The sequence below is a fragment of the Genypterus blacodes genome, unplaced genomic scaffold (assembly GCF_046128005.1).
Source record: "Genypterus blacodes isolate CSIRO-AG114 ecotype Tasmania unplaced genomic scaffold, CSIRO-AGI_Gbla_v1 ptg000106l_1, whole genome shotgun sequence".
NCBI lineage: Eukaryota > Metazoa > Chordata > Actinopteri > Ophidiiformes > Ophidiidae > Genypterus > Genypterus blacodes.
The window spans coordinates 1,352,647-1,376,808 of NW_027466910.1; the positions used below are offsets into that span (position 1 = coordinate 1,352,647).

Here is a 24,162-nt window from a genome sequence, read left to right on the forward strand (position 1 = left end):
CTCCTAAACACTATCCGGAGAAACTTGTGTTTTTTGGGCCACTTTGTCACATTTTGCTGTCGTTTTTGCATTGGAGTCTATGGGAGCACCCTGAAGGAAGTGAGATAAAGAGTCCAAACCAACTCACCTAACATTCTGGGGGCCAATAACGGCACTGTGCCAAGTTTCAGACCTGTAGCTCAAGCCGTTTTCAAAACCCTAACCCTAACTCCAACCTTAAGTCTTTAAGGCCAGGAGAATTGTTGAATTTCTGTTTGAATTAAAGAAAATAACACAAACTTATCTGCCGTTGCTCGGCTGCAAATGCTGCTGATGTGAATATGAGCAAGTGAGAGATAGCTAAGCTCAGTCCTGCCCCCGTGTGGGCAAGTGTATGAATTCGTCGTGAACATTGTGATCAAATAAACCCGACAGCCAATCACAGCACAGGAGAGTTTGACACAAGTTGATTTAGTATTTTTCCAAAAAACATTTATTGAACAAAGGTATTTCAATTCTCCTCATGTTGTCGGTGATTACAGTACCATAAATGGATCTGAATGATGAAGATACACACCTCATCTTATTCTGGATATATACAATACAGACAGGGGAGACAAGAGTTAAATAACGATGCTCAATAACATTCAGACGCACGACATCATCGCTCCGCCTGATCAATCAACTCAGGATGCAAACATGGAAATAAAAATGGGAAATAGTTTGCTGAGGACTTTAGATTTCCTGTTTCAGCAGCTGATGGTATATTTGGTTTGGTGTGTGAGTGACTGGATCAGTCAACCACGCTGGAGTCTGAGCACACAGGTCAAAGTAACGACCTCACTTCTGTCTGATGCTTCAATGGTCCTAATGTGTCGCTCAGTCAATCACTCATTCTGTTCAACGCTCTGTGTGTGTGTGTGTGTGTGTGTGTGTGTGTGTGTGTGTGTGTGTGTGTGTGTGTGTGTGTGTGTGTGTGTGTGTGTGTGTGTGTAATGGGGCGTTTACATTCATATATTCGTGAACAAGCTCTAGCTCAAACAATACTACAGGAAAATAAAACAGAAATATTCCATAAGTCAGATCAGAATTCATTGATTTTAAGGCTGAAACAAGCACAGAAAACAGAAACAATGTAAGCATGAGCACAGAATGAATGAATGAATGAATGAATGAATGAATGAATGAATGCCCGCTGTAGTGGTGCAGTACAGACCTGGATCAGCACAGACCTGGATCAGTCCAGACCTGGATCAGTAGTACAGGGTGGTGTGTGTGTGTGTGTCTGGTTGAACACTGATCAACATTCAAACTATAAAATCAGGAGACCGGCTCTTTGCGTCAAACAAACCCCTTTAGTGATTTATAAGAGAGTTTATTAAGTATTGAAGCATCCAGATTCTTGCACACATCACTAAAGGGGAAATAGAGTTTAGGGATTATTAGAAAAAAAAAGAAAAAAGAAAAAAAAGATAGAAACACAAATGGGAGAGAAATCAGAGAGGAATGATGGAAAATGAGGAGGAGGAGACAAGAGAGGTGATCAGAGAAAGCTGCAGAAAGGACTTAAATAAGCTTAAAACACACACAAGCACACACACACCTGGCTCACCAACTCAACCAACATTTGGACATCCTTTTAAAAATAACAAAAATAAAAGAAAGGCTGACAACTGAACGGGACGACGCCACAGTCGGGTCCCTGGTGTCTCTTTACACATTTGTCCGTCTGTGTGTGTGTGTGTGTAAGAGCGCACACAGACTGAGACATGTGTGTGTGACAATAGCAGGAAGGACAAGGCCTCTGGATGTGGTCACTGCGTCGCTCAGAGAGGCTGGGATAGAGAGGCTACCTCTCCAGGATGTGAGCTGGATGTCATCTGCATGCGTGGAGCAACAGAGCTTCAGGCCGTCGCCACCGGAGGGCAGCAGACTCAACCTTCACACAGAGACTGAGGGTCTGGATGGAGAGGCCAGCGTCCAGAGCTAAGGCTTGCATTAAGACAGTTAGGGAGTGTATGTGTGTGTGTGTGTGTGTGTGTGTGTGTGTGAGCTAGAATCCAGTGTAGGTGTGTGTGTAGGTGTGTGTGTGTGTGTGTGTGTGTGTGTGTGTGTGTGTGTGTGTGTGTGTGTGTGTGTGTGTGTGTGTGTGTGTGTGTGTGTGTGTGTATCACAGCAGGGCTTTCACCAGGTACAGCTTGTCTCCCTGGTCGCTGGTGAAGATGGGAGCCTTCTTGTAATGCTCCACCAGCTCGTCCATGGAGCCGAACCTCCGCTGGCCGATGCCGTACACGCCGTCTGACAGCTGCACCTTGAAGTGCTTATTCTTACTCGCCGCCTTCAGGGAGACGGAGAAGTCACTGGGCTGCAAAGGGAAACAGGAAGACGGTGGTTAGGTTAGGGTTAATCATGAAGGGGAAACACAGTCATCAAGTCCAGAGGAAGTCATAATGACTTTAACTGTGGTGCAGCATACTGGACACCAGCAGGGGGCAGCAGATCATCGCACACACATTCACCTCCCTGCCCCACAATGCAACAGCATCTGGTGCTTCAGAACTCAAGTTTTCCATTTCAGACCGGAGCTGAGCGGGTCTGGACTGCATGTTGTCGTCGTGGTTACACATGTGACTCTGAACCACAGGACCCAACATGCAGCACTGACACCAGGGCTCAGACCAGGATCAACCATGGAAACAAATCACTCTGCGTCTCTGTGTGTGTTCTTCTTCTTCTTCTTCTTCCTCCCTGTGTTGCTTCTCGTGCTGTGTGACTCACCGATGACTCGCTGTCCCGTATGAGGAAGTCTCCCTGCTCCCCTCGGTCGTTCAGTATGCACTCAGCTTCGTGTCTGGTGACGTTGCCATAGTACCAGTCCCTTCCAGCGAACTTCCCCGACCGCGCCGGCGCCGTAAAGCGGCTCTGCGGGGAGGCGGAGGCGGCGGAGGGCGGAGCCGGCCTCTCGTCCAGCATCATCACATAGTTCTTAGGCACCAGGCCGACCACGCCCAGAGAGTTCTTACACCTCCACCACTCCGGGTCGTTCTCGGGCTTCTCCACCACCTCCATCACCTCGCCCTTCTCAAAGTTCAGCTCCTCGTCCGTCACAGAGCTGAAGGGGTAGAGCGTCTGGACCAGGGCCACGTCGCCGCGGCCGCCGGCGCCCCCGTTGGTCAGCGCCGCCCCCCGAGGGCCCTTGTGGAAGCTCTGCGTTGGATCTCCGTCCCCCCTGTCATCCGCCCCTCCCTGCTCCTCCTGCACGTAGTTGGAGGGAAACCATCCGACCCGCCCGCCCTGGCCTCCTCGCCACCAGCCGTCGCTGCACTTCTCCATCACGGCGACCCTGGAGCCTTTGACCAGCGTCAGCTCGTCCTCCCGCTCTCCGCCGTGTAGGCAAACTTCACCACCGCCGGGATGTTGAGGTCGTAGATTCTCTCTGCACCTCCGCTCCCGCCGCCGCCGCTGCTGCCATTGGAGGGATACTCAGAGTCTGAGCCGGGCGTGGGCGAGGTGTCCCGGGCGCTCGTCTTCCTCCTGGTTTTGCCCAAACCTGCAGTGTGAAGAGAAGAAAATCAATGATGGAAGAGTTTCAGTGACAGAACGACAAACAGTCGGGTCAGACTGAGCTGGAGTGAGGAGGCTCAGCTTTGGGGAGCGAGCGACTCGAGTCATCAGAGGCAGGAATCCACTTTAACCCCTAAATGCTCAAAGTGAAGGACATGCAGAGCGACCTCGCCCCTCACAGAGCTGAGGGATCTGCTTCATATTCAGTCTACAGTATCGACTCTGTGCATGGAGGCGTGTCAAAGTGCTGAGAGAAGCTGTGTGTGTGTGTGTGTGTGTGTGTGTGTTTGTGTGTGTGAGCAGGAACTCTGAGCTCCGTGACAAGCTGCAGAGGGGAAGTGTGCTGCTCTCCTCTCACAGCGTCTCCACACACACACACACACACACACACACACACACACACACACACACACTTCACTGGAATCCTAAAGGTTTCCTCCTCTTCTCATCCAGGTTTGTTACCGGCGCCATCGCAAACACTGGAACCGCTCTGTTGCCGGTGGAGACAGATGTCATCACGCAGACTTTGATGTGTGACTAATAACCGCAGCCTAACGCCGGCGTCTCCTCAGCGTCTCCTCAGCGTCTCCTCAGCGTCTCCTCAGCCCAACGTTACACTTTGTTCCCCCGGAAACCTTTCAGAGGTGCCACAGATATGCTGATGCTGAGTTTAGAGGGTTTGAGAGAGAGAGAGGCCGAGTTCAACCAGAGTAGCACGGAACTTGTTGACAGAGAGAAGAGGAGGAGAGGAGGAGAGGAGGAAGAGGAGGAGGAGAGGAAGAGGAGGGGTCCCCTGGCAGCTGTTTCTCACACGCAGTCCACCAGGCACATCAGAGGACACAGCTGACAAAAACACAGAGAGGAAGGACGAGACGGGAATAATAAGCAGATCATGTTTATTCATGGGAGCCAGCGAGAGTGTGTGTGTGTGTGGGTGTGTGTGTGTGTGTGTGTGCGGCCCTCATGTCCCAGAGCTGTTTGTTTGTGTGTGTGTGAGAGTCTTCCTCACTGGCTGTGAGTCAAAGGGCAAAGGTCGACTCTTCGGCCTTAAGCACGTCCACCATCTCTCTGTCACTCACACACACACACACACACACACACACACACACACACACACACACACACACACACACACACACACACACACACACACACACACACACACACACACACACACACACTCTCATAAGTACCACAGAGAGGATGAGTTAATGCGACACTCAGCCAATCACACGCAGAGGAAGGAGAAGGAGTTCCATTAGCCTCTGACCTCTGACCCCATTGGTCCTCCCCTCATCGCCTAAACCTTCCTGCCAATTAGATTAACTGGGGCTTTTAGAGCTGAAGAGCCTGGAAGCAGGAAGGAAACTACTCTGTGCCGAAATGGAACTGGGCCATAACGTTGCCATGGATATGGAACACGTCCACGGACAGAGAGGCGAATCCATCATCTGCCGTGACTCCTCCCATGATCAATCAGCTGATCATGGGGAAGGCAGGGAAGCAGGGGAGATGATGATGATGATGATGATGATGATGAGGCTGTGGTGAGGAAGATGGGGGCAGGCTGTGCCACAGTGGCCCACATAGCGCTGCAGCGTCCCCCGGGAGAGAACAGGCGCCCTTCATCCTTCATCTTCTCTCCTTGTATCCTCTCCCCTCCTTCCTTCAGTCTAAATGTGGCTGCTGCTCCGCTCCACACATTTACTCTCTCACATTAGATTACACACAAGACTCCATCTTGTTAGGATCTACGCCAGATGTTTCCTTTCGCTCCATTTCGCCACCGCTCTTCTCTCTCATTACCGCAAACTCACAGCAGAAGTGTCACGAAACATTGAGCGTCTCTACTGAGTCGCTGGAGTCACGACGGGGGAGGGCAGGGTGAGCGATGGTCCCCGGGGTGCTCGGTCACAGTGACACACTGTGACACACACACTGTGACACACACTGTGACACACACTGTGACACACACTGTGACACACACTGTGACACACACCGAGACCGAGACAACGAGCAGAGACTTCACGACCGTTCTCATCAGACTCCGCCGCTCTGACAGCTGCTTCCAGGAGCAGCTGGCCAGATGTGGAGCTGTGACATCACTGCGTCTGAACCTCGACCAGAGAACTGAACTGAACTGAAAGTGAAAGTGTGTGCTGGTATCCCCGTCTCCATTATGGATCATGTCGGATTGCAAGATTGGATCGCGAAACTGAACAAGTGACCTCATTCCTCTACAATCGCCCCAATCAGGCCGATCAATGGGTTTTGGAGCGAATGATTGCGTGTGTGAGCGTCTTACCCAGCGTGTCTTTGATGTTCTTCACCAGCGAGCCTTTCTTCAGGCTGTTCTTCCTCTCCACATAGTTGGACGGCACGTAGCCCGTCTGGTTGGAGGCGTTTCTGACGCGCCACCAAGTCTTTGAGTCGTCCAGGAGGAACAGACGCTCGTTCTTACGGATGTCAAGTTCCTGGTCCTGCTGGGCCGTGTAGTCCCACTTGGCTACAACAATCACCTCCTCCGTCATCTTTCATGGAGTCTCCCTGTGGGGCAGAGGGGACAGAGGGGGGACAGAGGGGACACAGAGGGGGGACAGAGGGGACAGAGAGGTGAGCATCTAACAAACAGGTGCAAACAGCAGCTCCAGGGCCACATTAAGGCAGAAGTCATCCACTAACAGGCCACTAGGGGGCAGATAAGTTGAGTTTAAGTGAAGGAATGAGTTCATGACTTAAGATTCTAATTAATAAGTTACTTACAAAGTGACTCTGAGTGCAATTTGCATCTGGAAAGATACACAAGCTTCATTATTAATTGAGGTTCTGGTCTATGAGCCTGCTCTTGTGTGTGTGTGTGTGTGTGTGTGTGTGTGTGTGTGTGTGTGTGTGTGTGTGTGTGTGTGTGTGTGATGTACACTGAGGGCAGGTTCAGAGCCAAAACTGACAAGAACTAGATCAAAATACCAAAACAAATAAGAATGTGAGACCTGTTAGCTTCCTTGTATCACCATTACACAACATAGAGCCGTCACATCAACACACACACACACACACACCTGAAAAGGCCAGGAATGCACCACTAACACAGGTTTCCTAATGGCAACACCTGGAAAACACAACTCAGCCTGACAAGTATGTCTGAAGAGGCAGGCGCACACACACACACACACACACACACACACACACACACACACACACACACACACACACACACACACACACACACACACACACACACACACACACACACACACACACACACACACACACACACACACACACACACACACACACACACACAGCCATTAGTCCTGGAGTCAGACAGTCAGTGATTACATGCTCTGTTTCACCGGGCCGTAGGTGAACACAGGTTTATTGAACCATCTAAACCACCGCATCTATGAGGTACATGCAGTGTGTGTGTGTGTGTGTGTGTGTGTGTGTGTGTGTGTGTGTGTGTGTGTGTGTGTGTGTGTGTGTGTGTGTGTGTGTGTGTGTGTGTGAGAGAGAGAAGAGACCCATGCCATATATTGAAACCTGCCAGCCTGTGTGAGCTGACTGGTCTTCACAGCTTTGAGGGAAGTTGGACCTGTGTGTGTTTATTTGCGTCCCGTCTGAATCTTCCTGTGACAGCCGGACGCTCCAGGTATGAAAACCATCTGAGCAATCCAGTTTATGTTTAGAAACACTGCCAAGGTAACCAGGGGAAACAAGAGCAGTCAAGGGAAAGATGGACAAACAGAGCGACTCCACCGAGATAAGAGGCGACACAAAGTTGCGTCGTCAAGCAGCTTATTATTATGATTGTTCCTGTGCCACGGCGACGGAATCTTTACCATCCAATCAGATCACAGGCAGCAGTTAGACTGTATAAAGCTGAGAGACCTTCCAAGGGCCGAAGACGCCACTTAAACACGCCACACATGCTGCAGAAACCTGCATGCAATCACACACACACACACACTTTATTATAAACTGTTACTCCAGGTTAAGTCATTTATGAATAATGTATAACATGCAAAGTAACACAACCCGCTGTGTTTCAGACTGGACCCCTGCTGAGAGAAACAGTTTACTGCCACAGGGTTAGAAACTACGCTTTTAACTCTGTGTGTGTGTGTGTGTGTGTGTGTGTGTGTGTGTGTGTGTGTGTGTGTGTGTGTGTGTGTGCATATCTAAGGCAGGCTGCCACACACACACACACACACAGATGAAAGAGGTTTGTATATTCCACACACACACACACACACACACACACACACACACACACACACACACACACACACACACACACACACACACACACACACACACACACACACACACACACACACACACACACACACACACAGATTTGTCATTTACACTTTCTTCTTTAATGAGCGGGCCGAGCTCAGAGTGGAGCTCAGGCCACAGAGGAGAATTATGAGTCATGAAATGGGAAGCGGAGCAAATTAGATCACATAAAAGATTCCATTACAGCAGGAGAGATTGATCTGTTCTGTGTGTGGAGCGGCTTTATGAAATGCAAATGGAGGAGCGCTCTAATGCAAAAGTGTTTCCTGAGACCTTAGATCCTTTCCTGCCTTGATTGAGACCTGAGCGAGTGAGCGAGCGAGCGAGCCACGTGGAGATGTGTGAGGCGTCACCGTCTGCCGTTTGTACGCCAGGAAGAGAGAGAGTAAGAGCTCAGAGTCAAGAGAAGCTTCCACTACTCCAGAATGTGTCTCTGCTCGTCATCACTAAAGCTGTCAAACTGGATTTCTACACACAGGCCAGAGAGAGGGAGAGAGAGAGAGAGAGAGACAAAGAGTGAGAGAGAGGGAGAGAGAGAGAGGCAGAGGCAGAGAGGAGGGGGGGAGAGAGAGAGAGAGAGAGAGTGAGAGAGACAAAGAGTGAGAGAGCGAGAGCAAGACAGAGGGAGTGCGAGAAAGAGAGAGAGTGAGAGGTAGAGAAAGAGACAAAGAGTGAGAGAGCGAGAGCAAGACAGAGAGTGCGAGAAAGAGAGACAGAGCGAGTGAGTGAGAGTGCGAGTAAGATAGAGAGAGAGAGAGTGAGAGAGTGCGAGTAAGAGAGAGAGAGAGAGACAGACAGAGCGAGTGAGAGTGAGAGTGAGAGTGAGAGAGAGAGACAGAGAGTGAGAGTGCGAGTAAGATAGAGAGAGAGAGAGAGACACAGACAGAGCAGGTGAGAGTGAGAGTGAGAGTTGTGCAACGTACCATGTCTTAATTTACATGTGTAGTCAGACTCATGTTCCATTTGACTGAAGCAACAATGGCAGCAGGAGGAGGAGGAGGAGGAGGAGGAGGAGGAGGGGACAAACAGGGCGTCTCAGCTTAAGATGGAGAGAGGAGTACAGTAAGTGGCAGCTGTGATTCATTGGAGAGACGAGAGGAAACACAAACACGAGGGCAGATTTATGACGGGCGATGGCAGCATGGACTCTTGGGGGGGGGGGTATGTATGCGTCCTCGCTCCCTGTGCCTGCGGCCACAAACGGGCCACTTGTTTCCTCTCCTCTCGATGTGGACGGACGGATGAGCAAACCTGACGCAAGTCGCCGGGGGACACACACACAGAAACACACTGTTTGGCTCCGAGACGTTTCGGGAGGGAATTTGAAACATGAAGCAGAGCAGAAGCCTGTGGGCGGGAGGCTCACCCATACCTCCCTCCTGCCTGCCTGCCTGCCTGCCTGCCTGTCTGCCTGCCTGCCTGTCTGTGTGTGTCCCTGTATGCTGTCCATCATCTCTCCTCCTGTCCACGTCCACACAGGGACTCACTCCTGCTCCACAGATGTCCCTCCGCCTCTTCCTCGTCTCTTTGTCCAGGTGTCACCTCATAAATCCTCACATGCTCTGGCTCAGCCCAGGGGGATCACGCCGTCTCCTTGACAACCTGGCTCATTAGGAGGAGTGATGGGAACGACACTCGGAATGAAATCCATGCTGCTCTGTGGGCGATCAGACGCCAGCGAGCCGCTGCGCCCGACGCTCAGGAATTCAACTTGCAACTCTGACAAAGACAACTGTCCCATCAGCTGTGGGCGGGGTTTAGAGCCGCTACCATTAAACTTGATCACGCCCATTGATCTGGAATCCTTGATATGGCGAACAGACATGACTCAGCAGAGTAGATGAAGAGGAGCAAAGTGTTTTGACGACGACCTATGAGAGAGCTCCTCCTCCTTCTCCTCCTTCTCCTGTCTGAGATGTTAAAAGAGTAAAGTCAGGAGGAGGAGGAGGAAGAGGAGGAGGAGGCCCGGGTGCAGCACTGCTGCAGCCACCAGCACCTGATGAGGGAACAAAGCCGGGTGATTTAAAGAGCTCTTCATCAAGCCCCTCCACTGTAACAGAGCTCTGAAAGCAAAGGGTCACAGGCTGAACCAGGAGCCTCTCATGTACAACCAATACAGGCAGCCATGTTTCCATTGGACATGTATGTTGAAGGAGGAAGAGCGAATCCGACCACAAGCAAGCAAATTAAACCCACACTTCTGTTGATAGCATTGATAGCTTCAACATGAAAACAAAACAATGTGTCCACGGCCAGCGAGCGCACAATCGTTCTATAGGTCATGTAAATGTGCATCAAACTCGTCCGGCTGCTTGTCACGCTGTCACACTCTGACATGAGTAGCACAATCATACCTGAGTGACACAATCATACCGGAGTGACAGATACAACTGTGAGGAGTTACAGTTCATGGTGGAACTGGTCCAGCAAGTCAAAGTCTGACACACACATGACACTGATGGGATCAAGGTCCTGGGTCATCGTGGGTGTGTGTGTGTGTGTGTGTGCCATGTAGAGCTAGATAAGAGCTGATCACTTCTCTTAACACACTGATGCACCTGCTCCTTCCTTCCTTACCGCCTTTGTTCTTTTCCCAAAGTCGCGAGGCATCAGAAACATTCCTGAACAGGAGGCGGCGAATCAGACCTTTGGCACCATTACAGGTAATCTAAACTATGGAGCAGATAAGACCTCAGACAGGAAGTACACCAGACACACACCGCTGCACATGGAGGAACACCTCAAGCTCTTTGAACCCCCTCAGCTTCTGTTCCAGCCTCAGCCGTTGCTTGACGACGCTCAATCATTTTTCCTGAGTGGGCAGAATTCCCTCCTTTCTCTCACCGCTGACCTTCGCTCGCCCGTCACCTCTACCAGACATTTCCCACACGTCACTTTGGCTTTATGTCACCGACTCTGGCCCTCCTCTCACCACTCGGGCCGACATTGTTGAGCGAGTCTCCATGACTACAATCACTGGGTGGTCCTGGTTTTCACTGACAGAGGGGCAATTCCCAAAAGAGTCAGACTTCTTTACCCCGTCACTCTTTACATCTCTATGTTTCAGCGGGAAAGACATGTTTTCATCGTCGGTTGAGGGCGCGAGAGAGAGAGAGAGAGAAGGAGAGAGAGAAAGAGAGAGACAGATAAAGAGAAGGAGAGAGAGAAGGAAAGAGAAGAGAGAAGGAGAGACAGAGACAGACAGACAAGAGAAGGACAGAGAGAGAGAAGGAAAGAGAGTGAGAGAATGAGAGAGACAGAGAGGAGGAGAGAGAGAGAGAGAGAGAGAGAGAGAAGAAAGGAGAGAGAGAGAGAGAGAGACTCTGCGTCTTAAACTTGACAGATCAGCACCAAGCCTCCACAGTTAAACCTGAAGTGTGTGTGTGTGTGACTCACAGGAGGAAACACTGTATTCAGGCCGCCTGTTACAGCAGAATGAGGGAACATGGTTGCTGATGCAATCTGACCTGAGCAGAACCCCCCCCCCCCCCCCTCCCCTCACCCCCTCGCTGCTGTGCCTCATGTAGCTCAGCATCATTACATCACGCCGCTCTTTGCCTCAGCATCCTGAGTCTTTACACAACCTCCTCCTCCTCCTCCTCCTCCTCCCTCTGCTGCAACTCATTACTCCACGCTCTCGCAATTTTCTGTTGTTTGTAATCCATTTTTGCCTCTTTTGTTCTGAAGTTGCCTCTGCTTATCTCTCTGTTTACGCATCGCTGGGTGACAGTCTGGTATCCGGGCTCACTGGCGCCGCGGCAACAAGGCAAAACGCTGCAAACACACAATGTGGCAAAATCTGAGCTCAGCGTTGATGCACCGGGCTGACCATACCTGTGTGTGTGTGTGTGTGTGTGTGTGTGTGTGTGTGTGTGTGTGTGTGTGTGTGTGTGAGTGTGTGAGAGTGTGTGAGAGTGTGAGTGTGTGTGTAACCAAAGCCACGACAGCAAAGGAGTGGGTGTTGGTATGCAAACACACACTGTGACTGTCCTCACCATGAGACACAAGCTGCCTCCGCCCAGGACCAAAGGTCACACTGGGAGCAGGAAGTAGCCAGCTCACATCAGTCAACTCACACAGTCACACAGTGGAGCATACTGAGTGGAATGAGTGAGACAGCTTCTCAGAATCCCAGTTAAGGTCGTTGCAGCACAGTCTGCTTGCCTCACATGAAGTTGCGTCTCTCTCTGTTGCCGTGTGTCTCTCATCACATTGTGTTGCAGTGAAAGGTCAGATTGCCTCATATTGTAACGTCCCTTCCCCTCTATACATCTTAAATGCATTGGATCAATGATAACATATGGAGATATGGATGGCACCATCTCAGAGAGAGGGAGGCACAGAGTTTCTCTTTCTCAAATTGGAAAACCTTTTTACTGGGTCAGCGTTCTCCTGGTGGAGGGATTTGACTGTGGGAGCTGTGGGGACATGAACACACTCTGGCCCTCTGAGCTCCTGTTCCACTTTGTAGACACACACACACACACACACACACGTCCCTGCTGAGACTGGAAGATCCCGTCGCCTCAGTAACAGATAAAGTAGATCTCCTGTCTCAGAACATTCCAGACTTTAGGGCTTTTTCATTGGTGCCTTATTTAATTGTAGGGAAAGTCTGATTGATTGGAAATTTCCAGTCAGTGCCAAAAAAGCACCGTGCTCCTAAACTCAGCTGGAGCCTAAACTGCAGTTACACAGAAACACACACACAAGGAACTCTAAGCTGCTTTGGAAAACCCGGAGCCCAAAGCCTTTGGCACGTGTCAGCCTGTTTTTATAGACCTCACCACCTTCTGCTCCACGCTGCTCAGGAAGGAGTTCTGACCTCAAGGAGACTCGAGCTCGTCAAGAAGAAGCAACAACTACAAATACGGCAATGACCGATGATCTCTACACAGACGGAGCAATGAACTCATAACTGTAAACACGAGTGTATGCAAGTTTACAGCAGCAGCTAAAGCTCTAACCCAAACATGGTCACCACACACACACACACACACACACAAGGCCTCCTCTGTGCGTCTCTCACTCCCATGTATGGACGGCGAGGGAGCAGCCGCTGTGCCTGTTTAGCTTCAGATGGTCTCAGTGCAGCACTTCATCTTCAGCTTCATCTCCACTGATCCTTCACCTCATTAGAGACGCACAGACCTCAGCCATACCTCTGTCTGTGGTCGTTTAGAGACGTTAATGGGAATCGATTGTTTGATACTGGCAGGAGAGTTCTGGGTGGAGCTGTGAGGAGTCTGAAGACATGTTCATACAGAACCAGGAGCAAGCAGAACAAGCAGGGCAGCGTCTGAAGCCGTCCAGTAGGAAGCAGCTGACGGCTCCATCCACCTCCACGCCTGTAATCACACACATTAACACACACACCTGCCTGCAGCCTGCGAGCAAATGAATGGAGACAGACGTCCTCTTAATGAGGCGACATGGGAGGGAAACTACACAACCGGCGTCTGACTCAGGAGATCCTTCAGCGTGTTATGAATATTCACTCAGCACCGTCAGCACAACGTAAGAATAAAAGGAAGTTGTGGAGGGGTCAGCCTCTGAAACTCTCCTCACCTTCTCCCCCGAGCTTCTCTCTCTCTCTCTCTCTCTCTCTCCCTCTCTCTCTCTCTCCCTCCTTCTGCTGCCATCACTCTTCTATCTCCTCCTTCCTCTGCTGTAACGTGGACCTGAATTATTCTCTTTGATGAGGCGCTGCTACCTTGCAGCAGCTCCATGAACACACCGGGCAGCAGCACACACACAGAGACACACACACACACACACACACAGAGAGACAGCATGCAGACCTGTTGATCCCCGGATGAGGACGCGTTCTCCCACTGGTCTAAGTCTCTTTCTTAAACACGGCAGGCTTCGTGTCGCCACGTGTTCGGCCTTTTATCGCCAACGTCCAAGCTGTTAGCGTCGGCGAGCATCTCCAGGCGTCGGGGCTACTTTTACAAGTCCAGCGGGAGGAGTGTAAACACGCCTGGATCAATCATAACTGCTTTCTTCTTCTGCCCTTAAGCGGTTTGTGAGAGGAGTCCAGATGAGAGGGGGGCTGAGTGATCCTAGCTTCCTGTAAGCACTGCTGACTTCCCTCATCACTGATTTTCTGCAGTGTGGAATACTACAACTCCACACACACACACACACACACACACACACACACACACACACACACACACACACACACACTCCAAAGCTGCTGCAGTCATCTCATAAGGGCGGGAGTTGCCGGTACAATACTGGGAAATCTGAGCAGGAGAGAGGAGGGAGGAGATGTGTGTGTGGCAATATTACCATATCTACCTGATTTGTAAAAACTTTTATCTTAACTCTTTGCTGCCAGTGTGATGTTTAAAGTGTCAACATGGCACTGAACTCACACACACACACAGCCAATTAATTTAGTGGTGTGTGTCTGGGAGCAAACCAAGGTCAAACAGCTCCTCCTCTTCCAGGTCAACACGGCAGTTATGGAAAATAGAATGTCTGCGTCATTCTGTGTGTGTGTGTGTGTGTGTGTGTGTGTGTGTGTGTGTGTGTGTGTGTGTGTTTTAAGAGAGAGTCAACAGGTCAAATGCTATATGTGGCATCCTGAGTTTTCCCGAGGAGCCTGTGGCACTTGGAGCTACGCAGCACATCTCATAAATAAAGCAGGGTAACCCACAGATGAAGCTCTGTGTGTGTGTGTGTGTTTGAGAGAGTGTGTGTGTGTGAGAGAGCGTGTGTGAGAGAGAAGTGGATTATAGGTGGCCTATCACGTTGCTCCATTCACCTACTGAGTCGACTCAAAGGCCCACAGTAGGCAGAGAGAGAGACAGAGAGAGACATCTAGCTTGGACTGTAACTCTGGATCTTTTACACACACACACACACACACACACACACACACACACACACACACACACACACACACACACACACACACACACACACACACACACACACACACACACACACACACACACACACACAGTCCTTCACACCAGCACACGAGCCAACACACCCACAAAGCAATAATGGTTTTTATCTTCACACTATTTTTCTCACCTTTCTTCCCTCAGCTGCCTTCAGGAGTCACACTGGGTTTCTGCTGCCTCTCTGCAGCTAAACGCATAAAGAGCTGGGAGTTCAGACAGGAACATCTTAATGTTCAGAGTAAATATGTTCACTGATCAGCAATCTGGGAGAAACGTTGCTTCATTTCCACCTGCTGAGCTTTTTCCTATCTCCAGTCATCTCTGCAGCTTCTGCTCCTCTGCTCCTCTGAGTCTTTATCTATCACAGAAATCAACACTCAATATTTTTAGAGGTGCAATATCAAAAAATACATTTCAAACCCATGATTCTTTCCGGTAATAAATGTTTCACAGGCAATACATTAGCAGCAGCAGCAGCAGCCAGACTGAGGTCCAGATGGCTGCTTGGACTTGATTTGGAATCGCAGACCGGCTGCCGTGTGAGATCTGCTCGCTGATGAAGACGACTCTAAAGATGCTGCTGCTGAAGAACGTTCCCTCTGCTCCCAGCTTCACACCCGCCAGGCTTCCACGGTAACTGAACCAATCAGGGGTCAAACACACGACCCTACACATCAGCTATAGGACAGATTCTACACCTACACATGCAGAAAGGCAAAGGGAACGATCCCATTGAGCGGTCGACCTCTGTCCTACTGTAGATTGTGAGTACGGGACATTAGCAAGGTGAGATGCACTGATCAAAAATTTAAGAGGAGCCTTTCAGCTTGGGGACGCCTCTGCACAGCAACACGCAGAGGAGGAAGATGCCCGTTGTGTGTGTGTGTGTGTGTGTGTGTGTGTGAGTGGAGAGCGGGCGAGTCGGCGTCCCTCTGCAAAGTGCCGTCTGTCAGGTCTCAACACGAGCAGACGCAGATATGCAGCTCCACCTCCGCTCGCTCGCTCTCTCTCTGCCTCGGCCTCCGCTCTGCCTCGTCTTGTTCGCTCTGTAACTCTTACCACTCTTGTTTTTCCCGTGTCCGGGGTGGGAAGCCGCAGAGCCGGCGGCGTGTTTTCAGTAGAGCCCGAATTCCATCTTCATTATCCCTCCCCTCTGTGCGTGCCTCGGCAAACAACAGCACACAACACTACTCTCACCTTTCCTGTGTGTGAGTGTGTGTGTGTGTGTAATGTGGCCGCTTCAACCCCATCACACAGAATCCTTAATTTATCTGGCGGTGGGGGAAATTGAGACGTTCCTTCTTGTGGCCCGGAGGCTCCAGTCTCACCGAGCATCGATTTGTGTTCCCTTCTGTCACGCTGGGCTCACAATATGACAGCTGCAGTACTGAAACACTCCCGCCCAATCAGCTGTGGACATCTGGATACGTTCCTACACACTCCTGACCCTCTGACCAAAGTTTCCTACTATAATCCCAGTTTTAGTGAGAGATCTGAGTTGACTTCATTAGAATAACAAAGATTAGAGGAAGTTCATTGTCGCCGACAGAACAGAAGCTCTGAAACAACAAATATCCTGTTGAGGCCCATTTGGGTGGGGAAACCCTTGTGATCAGACTGTTGACTGGAGCGCCCGGCGCCTTTTCCGGAGAGCGTTAATGAGTTTGAACCTCTGAATGGATGTAAGGCATGTTGTGATCGTCCATGAGGGGAAGCTGCAAGCGTGGCTCGGTCTGTGACACGGAGATAAACAAAGCCCTGGTGCTGTGCCGGAGATAACAGCGCATGTTTGCACTTCCAACACGGCCAACAGGCGGGAGAGGAGGGGGCGGAGGGGGATGACCACTTAATTGAATCAATTAGAGCATGAAGGACCTGCTGATGTTGCCACTGAAAACACCATGATAGATCAAACCGGCCAACAATAGCTGGACTCTCTCACTGAGCCGACAGCTTCCTCTTCTACTCAGTTAGAACAACAGACTGGAGGAAGGTTTATGGGTCCAGCTTCATCCAGCGATCCCAGATAGAGACAGAGAGCTGGGTGGGCACCTCGGGGTCCTGAACCTTTGTGGATTGTTTACACTCTCCCTCTGAGGAAGTGTTGGGTTTCAGCCCTCTCCACAGCCTTAAGTAGCAATTTTCCTCTGTGTAACACGAGCCGTGATGCTTTACACGGGAAAGTATGGGAGAGCCACTAAGCATTGATTAGCATTTAATGAGTAGATCTGGGGATGTTTATGAATTAATGGGCCCCACTTCCCTGTCTGGAGGGAGAACAGGGCTCTACAGCAAATCCCCTGGAAGAGAACAGGATAGTTTACAGAGATCCTCCCCCCCTCCCCCCATCTCATGTCTTGTACGAAACATGAATATGAACCTCTGGGATCTCTGCAGGGATCTGTTCCCCATCCTATTTTCATCTGCTTCTGTAATAACGTCTCCATTGCTCCTCACATTCACCACCATCCTCTCCTGCCTTCACCTCCATCATTTCCTCCCCCGGCGCCTCCTTGCTTTACCATTATCCGCCACCAACCTGACAGCAATTGGGGCAAAGTGAGTGTGTGGCTGAGATAAAACTATGAGACCACCAGCTTTCCCTCCCTCCCTCCCCTCCTTCCCTCCCTCCCTCTGTCCCTCGTTCACCTTCCCCATCCCGGTCCTCCCCGTCAGTGTCCCAGAGAAGGATTAGGCCCGGTGCCCAGTGATGACACAACAACACAAGTGGGAGCCAGCACACTGTTAGTTCAGTTGCTGTTGCATGAAATCGGAGAGAGGCGGTGAGAGAGATGAAGAATGAGGAGAAGTGGACAGACGAGATAAGGAAACAATAGAGAACGAGAGGGAATGGAGAGCGGAAAATGTTAATTATTGATAGGAGAGAAGCGAGATGGAAAATGATCGTAAATCAAGGGAGGACAAAGGCACGAATTACAGCTAGAACACGCGGTTAATCACGTGTGTGTGAACAGATTCTCATGGTAACAATTACCAAAGCACTCTGTCAAGTAGTGATAATGGACAATGACTGTAATAAGTGATACGTAAATGCTATCACCGCATACATGCTGATGGACACACAGCACAAAGAGACACATTGAGCTCGTGGAAGGGGAAACAGTGTTCCAGTGTGTGTGTGTGTGTGTGTGTGTGTGTGTGTGTGTGTGTGTGAGCCTTTTATTTAATGGTAGCACAAATCCTCTTTCTCCTCCCAGATCATGGGGTTACAGAAAGGGGTTCATTGTCTTTACTGTACACGCTGTCAGTCTAATGGCCAGCGTGTCCCAGATAACAGATGATTAGAGGTGTGATTAAAATGACAATGGGATGGTCTTGATCTCAATCCCACCCTGACGCCCTTCATAAATATCACTCCATGTCTCCTGTCTGCCCATCTGTGCCTGCACTTTGTTTGTTTCTTAGTGAGATTAGAGACAGAAATGTTAAGCTGCCCCACAAAGACAATATATCAATTTTTAGAATGATGTGCGTTCTTTACATGAGCTCTGCTGCTGCACTCACGTCTCTAAGTTGAGTGTGACTCACAGACCGAGTCATGGCCTATAAAGCCACTCTAACGTATAGAACCATCAGAGGCTGCGTGTAAGAGAGGGTTTGGTTGGCGACGTTACATGGTGACGCTGACGTCTTCCAACGCCGTTTCCTAGAACAGCCGGTCACAGAAAAAGTGAGGAAATTCAGTTTGTGATGTAACAGATTCCAGTGGAAACCAAAAATAGAAAAAGGGGGGCCTTGGGTCAAGGAACAGGACTGGAGCCGTTACTCAGCGCCGCTCGTGGTAGAATGAGTCAAGACTTTATACATTTACAAAACTCCCCTCAGTTTCTGTTCATGTTCTGACGTGTAAATCTAAGGCCATACATGTACAACAACACACTCTTTAGCATTAGAGTGAGTGGAGATGTACAACAAGCTGATAGATGTACAAGTGCTGATGGGAAAAGTGATACTATCGTGTCTCACGGACAGATTTTGTTGACGGACTGGAAATCAGGCCGTCGCTGCTACGACGACAACACCAGCAGCAATGTCATCAACTTAATCAGCGTTCCCCACATGTTTGCTATTCTGAAGGCTTAAATTAGAGCAAGTTCCCCACCGATATCCACCTCAGTGTGATCCAACTCAATCATTCATCCATCAGAGTGGTTGTGAGGTGAAGGCCGGGCTGTTAAAGCTCTGTGCACAGAGAGATAAGTTCAGGTGTGGTGAGGCGTGTGAGTGGAACACTGGTTTGTCCCACTAATCTCCCTAATCTCCCCCCAAAAAAAAGGTGCAAACAAATATTATGTAAGCTTCAAACTGCACACAAATATTAGAATCTGCCTCAGTGGAAAGAAAGGTAAAGAGTCCAAATCTCTCTAAACAAATAGGAGGGTTATTCAAAAATAAGCAAATGACTCAATCTGGGGAAAGAAATGCAGTTTAAACTAGAAACAGTTTGAGAGATATGTATGATTTTCGTCCTTGACTGTTGTAGTGTGAAGCCGTTTCTAAAGAATCTCTCTGCAGGAATATCATCATCTGCTTATGTTACAGTCAATACCTGGTAGATGAATGACAGCTCTGCTTACAGGAGCCTTACGAGGGCTCGGTGCCAAGATTTTGACCTTTTTGACAAATACCTTCTCCAACCCAAAGCTGTTCCAAGAAGTCGGCTTAGTGAGTTCTCAGCCCACGCTCCACACTTCAGGGACTTCTGGGTTCTACTCAGCAAGCAAACATATCAAAGCATTTACAATCCCATTAGCTTCCACTCACATCTTAAGACCTTAGACTTCGACCTGAGATGCAAGATAAGAACTTTCTGCTTTCTGAAGCTTGTGCTGCACATGCCTGTCATTGCTATGCAAACCTTGCCCTGGAACACTGCATTACTATAGTGACCTTGGGAGTGTCTGTGAAATAGGTGCGCCATGGATGTGTGTACCTGCTCCATAACTTGCTGTGTGCCTCAGACCAGCTGCAATCAACAACTAAAGACAAACAACCCAACAATCTCCTCACCTGTTATGATTTTTACAGAACCATGACGTCAAAAACATCTCGTGAAAGATAAATATGAAGGATCAAACACGCTGTGGTTTCCTTAAACGCTGACGAGCAGACATATGCCACCAGTGGGCCGAATACACTGCTCTGGAAATGGTGTGTGTGTGTGTATAACAGAGGAGCTTCTACTGTGAAAACCACGCAAAGGAAAAGTAAGTCACCATATTGTTTAAAGTGAATAGAAAGCCAAGTCAAAGAACACATGACAGGGATGCGCCCGATGAGTCTGTGTCTGTAATCGAAGGCCTTTAAGAAGTAAAAAATGAAGATATAGGCAGAGGAACAGTTTCAAATGTATGTTTAGGGTAAGAGTGTGTAAGAATAACAAACGCAGAGGACGATATTTCATTGAAACGGGTCCAAATGAGGCCAACTGGCTGAAGTACACATGTCCAAACAAAGACCGAGCGTCAAATCAAATGTTGCAAGTGAGAGGATTAACACACAGCTGCTGTTTCAACTTTGACTGCTATTTACAATTTCTGGAGTTCAAATTTTTTTTAAAAAGCGAAAGGGGAATGTGTATAAACAACACTTCATTGAACAAAGTCGCCATCCCAAAGTGGAGCAACTTGCTCCGTGTATTCGCTTACCTTAGTGTTCACTCCAGAGAGAATGGGCCAACAGCGACACTCAAACACGAGAAAAAGGAAAAGCGGCGTAGAAACCCAGCAGAAGCCCGCGGAAAACGCGATAAAACACGTCAAATCCACACAAGCTGTGTTTCCACGGTGATTTAAGAGCCAAAGTAAACGCGTTGTGTGCAACGTATCCTCACTTGTTTTTCTGTCGCAGGCTGACTGCCACCACCTCAACCATTCACATCAAGCCAGCGAGGAACAACAGTAAGCTTCCGGTTTTGACCTTCAAAATATAGCGTCATTTTTGGTTGAAATTTCCTCTCAAAATCCTTGTAAGTTATTTAGTTTTATACCCGATTTCGCGACCGAGTCTACTGTTTAATACGACAATTTAAAGCCCCGGTAACATTGTCATTGTTTTGTAAATGGGCCAAAATGAAAACACTACACACACGCGCGCGCTACGATACGCTTTTATTATGAAGGTAAACCAGCTCGTTTCCGATATTTTCGATATTCGCGTGTCTTCTGTCTTAACCGCCGGTGCTGTTGGTGATGTCACTGACGCCGGGGCCAGTACCGGACAACCCGAGAGGGGAAAAAAAACAAGCCCCGGAGGAACACGGGCATTCAATGGCGATGGGATGATCTGTTTAACCGAAGTGCCCTCGAGCAAGTGAAGAGCCTTAGTCGGACAGTTTAGATATGATAATTTACAACCGAAAACCTGGAAACACCTGAACTGAACTGAACACCAACAAAGTGCTTCTGCCAGTGGATAGGCGGTTACTAAAAACACACAAAATGAATGAATCGATGATGAATACTTTTCCTTTCGCTGCATTCTGGGGCCTCTCAGTGAAGAGATTAGCTGCGGACATTTTCTCTCCTAACACTGTATGTTTCCACTGCACTCCACTTCCATTCGTTTCCACAGGACATCACTTTGAGCACCAGCCAGAGAATGATAAATATTAACCCCACTCAAGATAAGTTTCGTGTAATAAAATAAAATGATGAATAATTTACAGAGTTTTTAACATAACAAGGTCATGGAGGTAAAACTACAACTAATAAATAAACGGTTGCAGTTGCCTCTGGGGATTTGCTGCAAGGGATGTTTATGTTAAATATTTATTTATGTAAGTAAGTTAAGTTTATGTTGCACCTTTCACAGACACAGATCCTACAGCTTTGTTCCACAGTCAAGTAACAATGGAGAAAAGAACAGATAAGACAAAGACTCAAAACATTTCTAAACACACACAAGCAGTAAGAATGAAATGGAGGACTGTGTACACAAATGTCACAGACATGGCAGCAGGAATGAGGGACATTTCAAAGGCCACATTACTCATCCTACTGCCACAAGCCACAAGTGGAATCTAAAGAAGAATCTACATCTTCATCATATTGCGGTTAATAAATCAAACTCCTTGCCAAACTAAAACTACGAGAACGTCCGTTTGGAACAAAGACATTTCTGTGGTGTAGATTTCAACCATTGTAATGTTTATGTGTCGGACCACATTGGCGATACAAACAAATTCCCATGTCTTGTTCCACAGCGCCCCCACACGGCCATTTTCTATGCCTACACTGGAAAGGGAAGTATGCATGTTGCATGGGGCCTTTGGAATATTGCATGATGGTCTGTGCCTGTGCGTGGAGGATTCAAACTAATATAACGTGACGTCAAAATGTGATTTACCAAACTATATTGCACCGTGCAGGTTGGATACAGGTTGATAGTCACCATAGTTACAGTTTGCCAACACTGCAACGATACATTACATTACATTACGATCAATTGGCAGACGCTTTTATCCAAAGCGACTTACATTACATTAACACCCTTCGTTAATATACATCACACAATACATAGCAGCTGACTGTGTGTATCTGTGTGTGCAAATAAACGACAGTCCCTTTGCATCTGCTGCCCCCTAGTGGTAACCTAGTATTTATACCTCCCGTCTGCCTCCTCTTTCTCTTGACACTGCGCCCAAAATCCCAGGTTAATTTTCATTTTCTATATATATCTTGAACCTCATGTCCTGTAAGTCTTTGTTCTGATTCTCCTGTCCAGAACATTTGGATTCCTCGCATTCTGATTTGTTTTCATCACCTTTGGCTGCCATTCCTATGAATTATTCAAGCACGCTGAATGGGACCGAAGCTTCAGAGAATATCTGCTGTAAGTCCTTTTTGTTACTTTGCTTTTCCATTACTGTAAGTAATAATTCCATAACCAACAGAGCTAAGTATGCCAGGATTTGAAACCCCTGGATTTGCTGTGTGTGTGTGTGAACAAAAGTGTTCACCTGGCTGCTTCATACATACTGTGTACTGAACATTACACCTACCTCTTTAGTTTGCATGTCGCCGTTGATGCTGGTGAATATCCAAGCCTCTGCTCAGCCATGTAGACACCATGTGGGTCGAGATGAATTCAGCCTCCAGAATTCAAACCTCTTCTTCCTGTTTAAAAACATGCTGTAGACACACTTTGTTCTATTTTAGCAGGTGTGAAGCCATTGTGACAGATGCCTCTCAGCATCACAAGCCAAATCCTAGACTGCACCATGAAGAACCCACCCACCCATCACTCTGAGCACCTGGGTCTGGACCAACACTACATACCTGATCATTGCTTTGTGGTTTAACAAACTGTGACCTAGAAAAAGAGCTGGATTCTTTCAAGCATTTAATTAAGTGCCCTCGTGCCAAGTGGTTAAAATGGAGGAAGCTGGTTGGCACTACTCACATCTATGACCACCTATGTGCCACACAGAGAAACAGGCAGAGGGCGCTGAGGGGCCACGGTGCAGCTACACATCCTCCATCTGTTGAACAGTGCAGTGGCCCACAGGTGGAGCAGCAGGTTGGGCACTGACAGATGGTAGGTTCAATCCCAGGGTACAGCGGAAAGTGTGTGTATGTATCGTGATGGTCTCACACTGTAGTAGTCAGTAAGTAGTGGGAAAGTAAATGTTTAGCAAAATACAAGACTGTGGGGTCGTAATCGTAGGACATCCCATGGTCACCCTTTCCCATAAACACACACACACACACACATACACACACAAACACACACACACTGTGAACAATCTGCCTGTCACATCTATGCAATTACAATCCAGTTTAACAGAGCAGAAACACATGCTACATTTGTCTAAGATCCACTCCATGTTGGTCTGTTTGAGAATCAACTGACTAAAGGATAATTGGAAAGAGCTGAGTTTCAAATAAAGCCCCCTGAGTCAGATTTTATTAGATCCTGAGGCTAATTTTCTTTTACTTATAACGCTCAACACGTGTGTGGCTGTCACCGCACATCGGATGAGTTTAACACTGTGATAAAGTGGATTCACATCACAGCTTCAGTAAAATAACTCAAATGAACTGATTGGTTAACGACAACGACATCATCATAGGGCTGGATGAAACATTTGTCTCTCATGGGCCCCTCTATAAGTCCGAGGAGAGCTTGATTTAAGTCACTCTTGTCAACACTCGATCTGCCACTACTATAACTAGGATGTCTTCCATTTTAGATCTGTACCCGCTGTATTCTCACCATCCACATTGAATCTTCACACTGAGTGACTGCTGGGAGTTCTGCAGCTGAGTGGAGCTCCAGTTACATCACTAATGACACTGGCTGTTTACTTTGGGACGAGTCTTTAATCCACCTGACTGGAGGTGATGATGTACAGAAAGTGATGAAGCTGTGTTTTAAT

At 48.6% G+C, this 24,162-nt stretch overlaps 1 protein-coding gene across 1 annotated transcript; it reads right to left on the reverse strand.

The window, feature by feature from the left end:
• Nucleotides 1-869: 869 nt before the first annotated feature.
• Nucleotides 870-20,662, reverse strand: nck2a (NCK adaptor protein 2a). Its single transcript, XM_076160567.1, is given in 5 exon segments — nucleotides 870-2,344; nucleotides 2,758-3,360; nucleotides 3,363-3,529; nucleotides 5,849-6,090; nucleotides 20,432-20,662. Coding segments are annotated over 4 exon segments (1,191 nt in total). The 5' UTR covers nucleotides 6,075-6,090; nucleotides 20,432-20,662; the 3' UTR covers nucleotides 870-2,149.
• Between the last annotated feature and the right edge of the window lie 3,500 nt (nucleotides 20,663-24,162).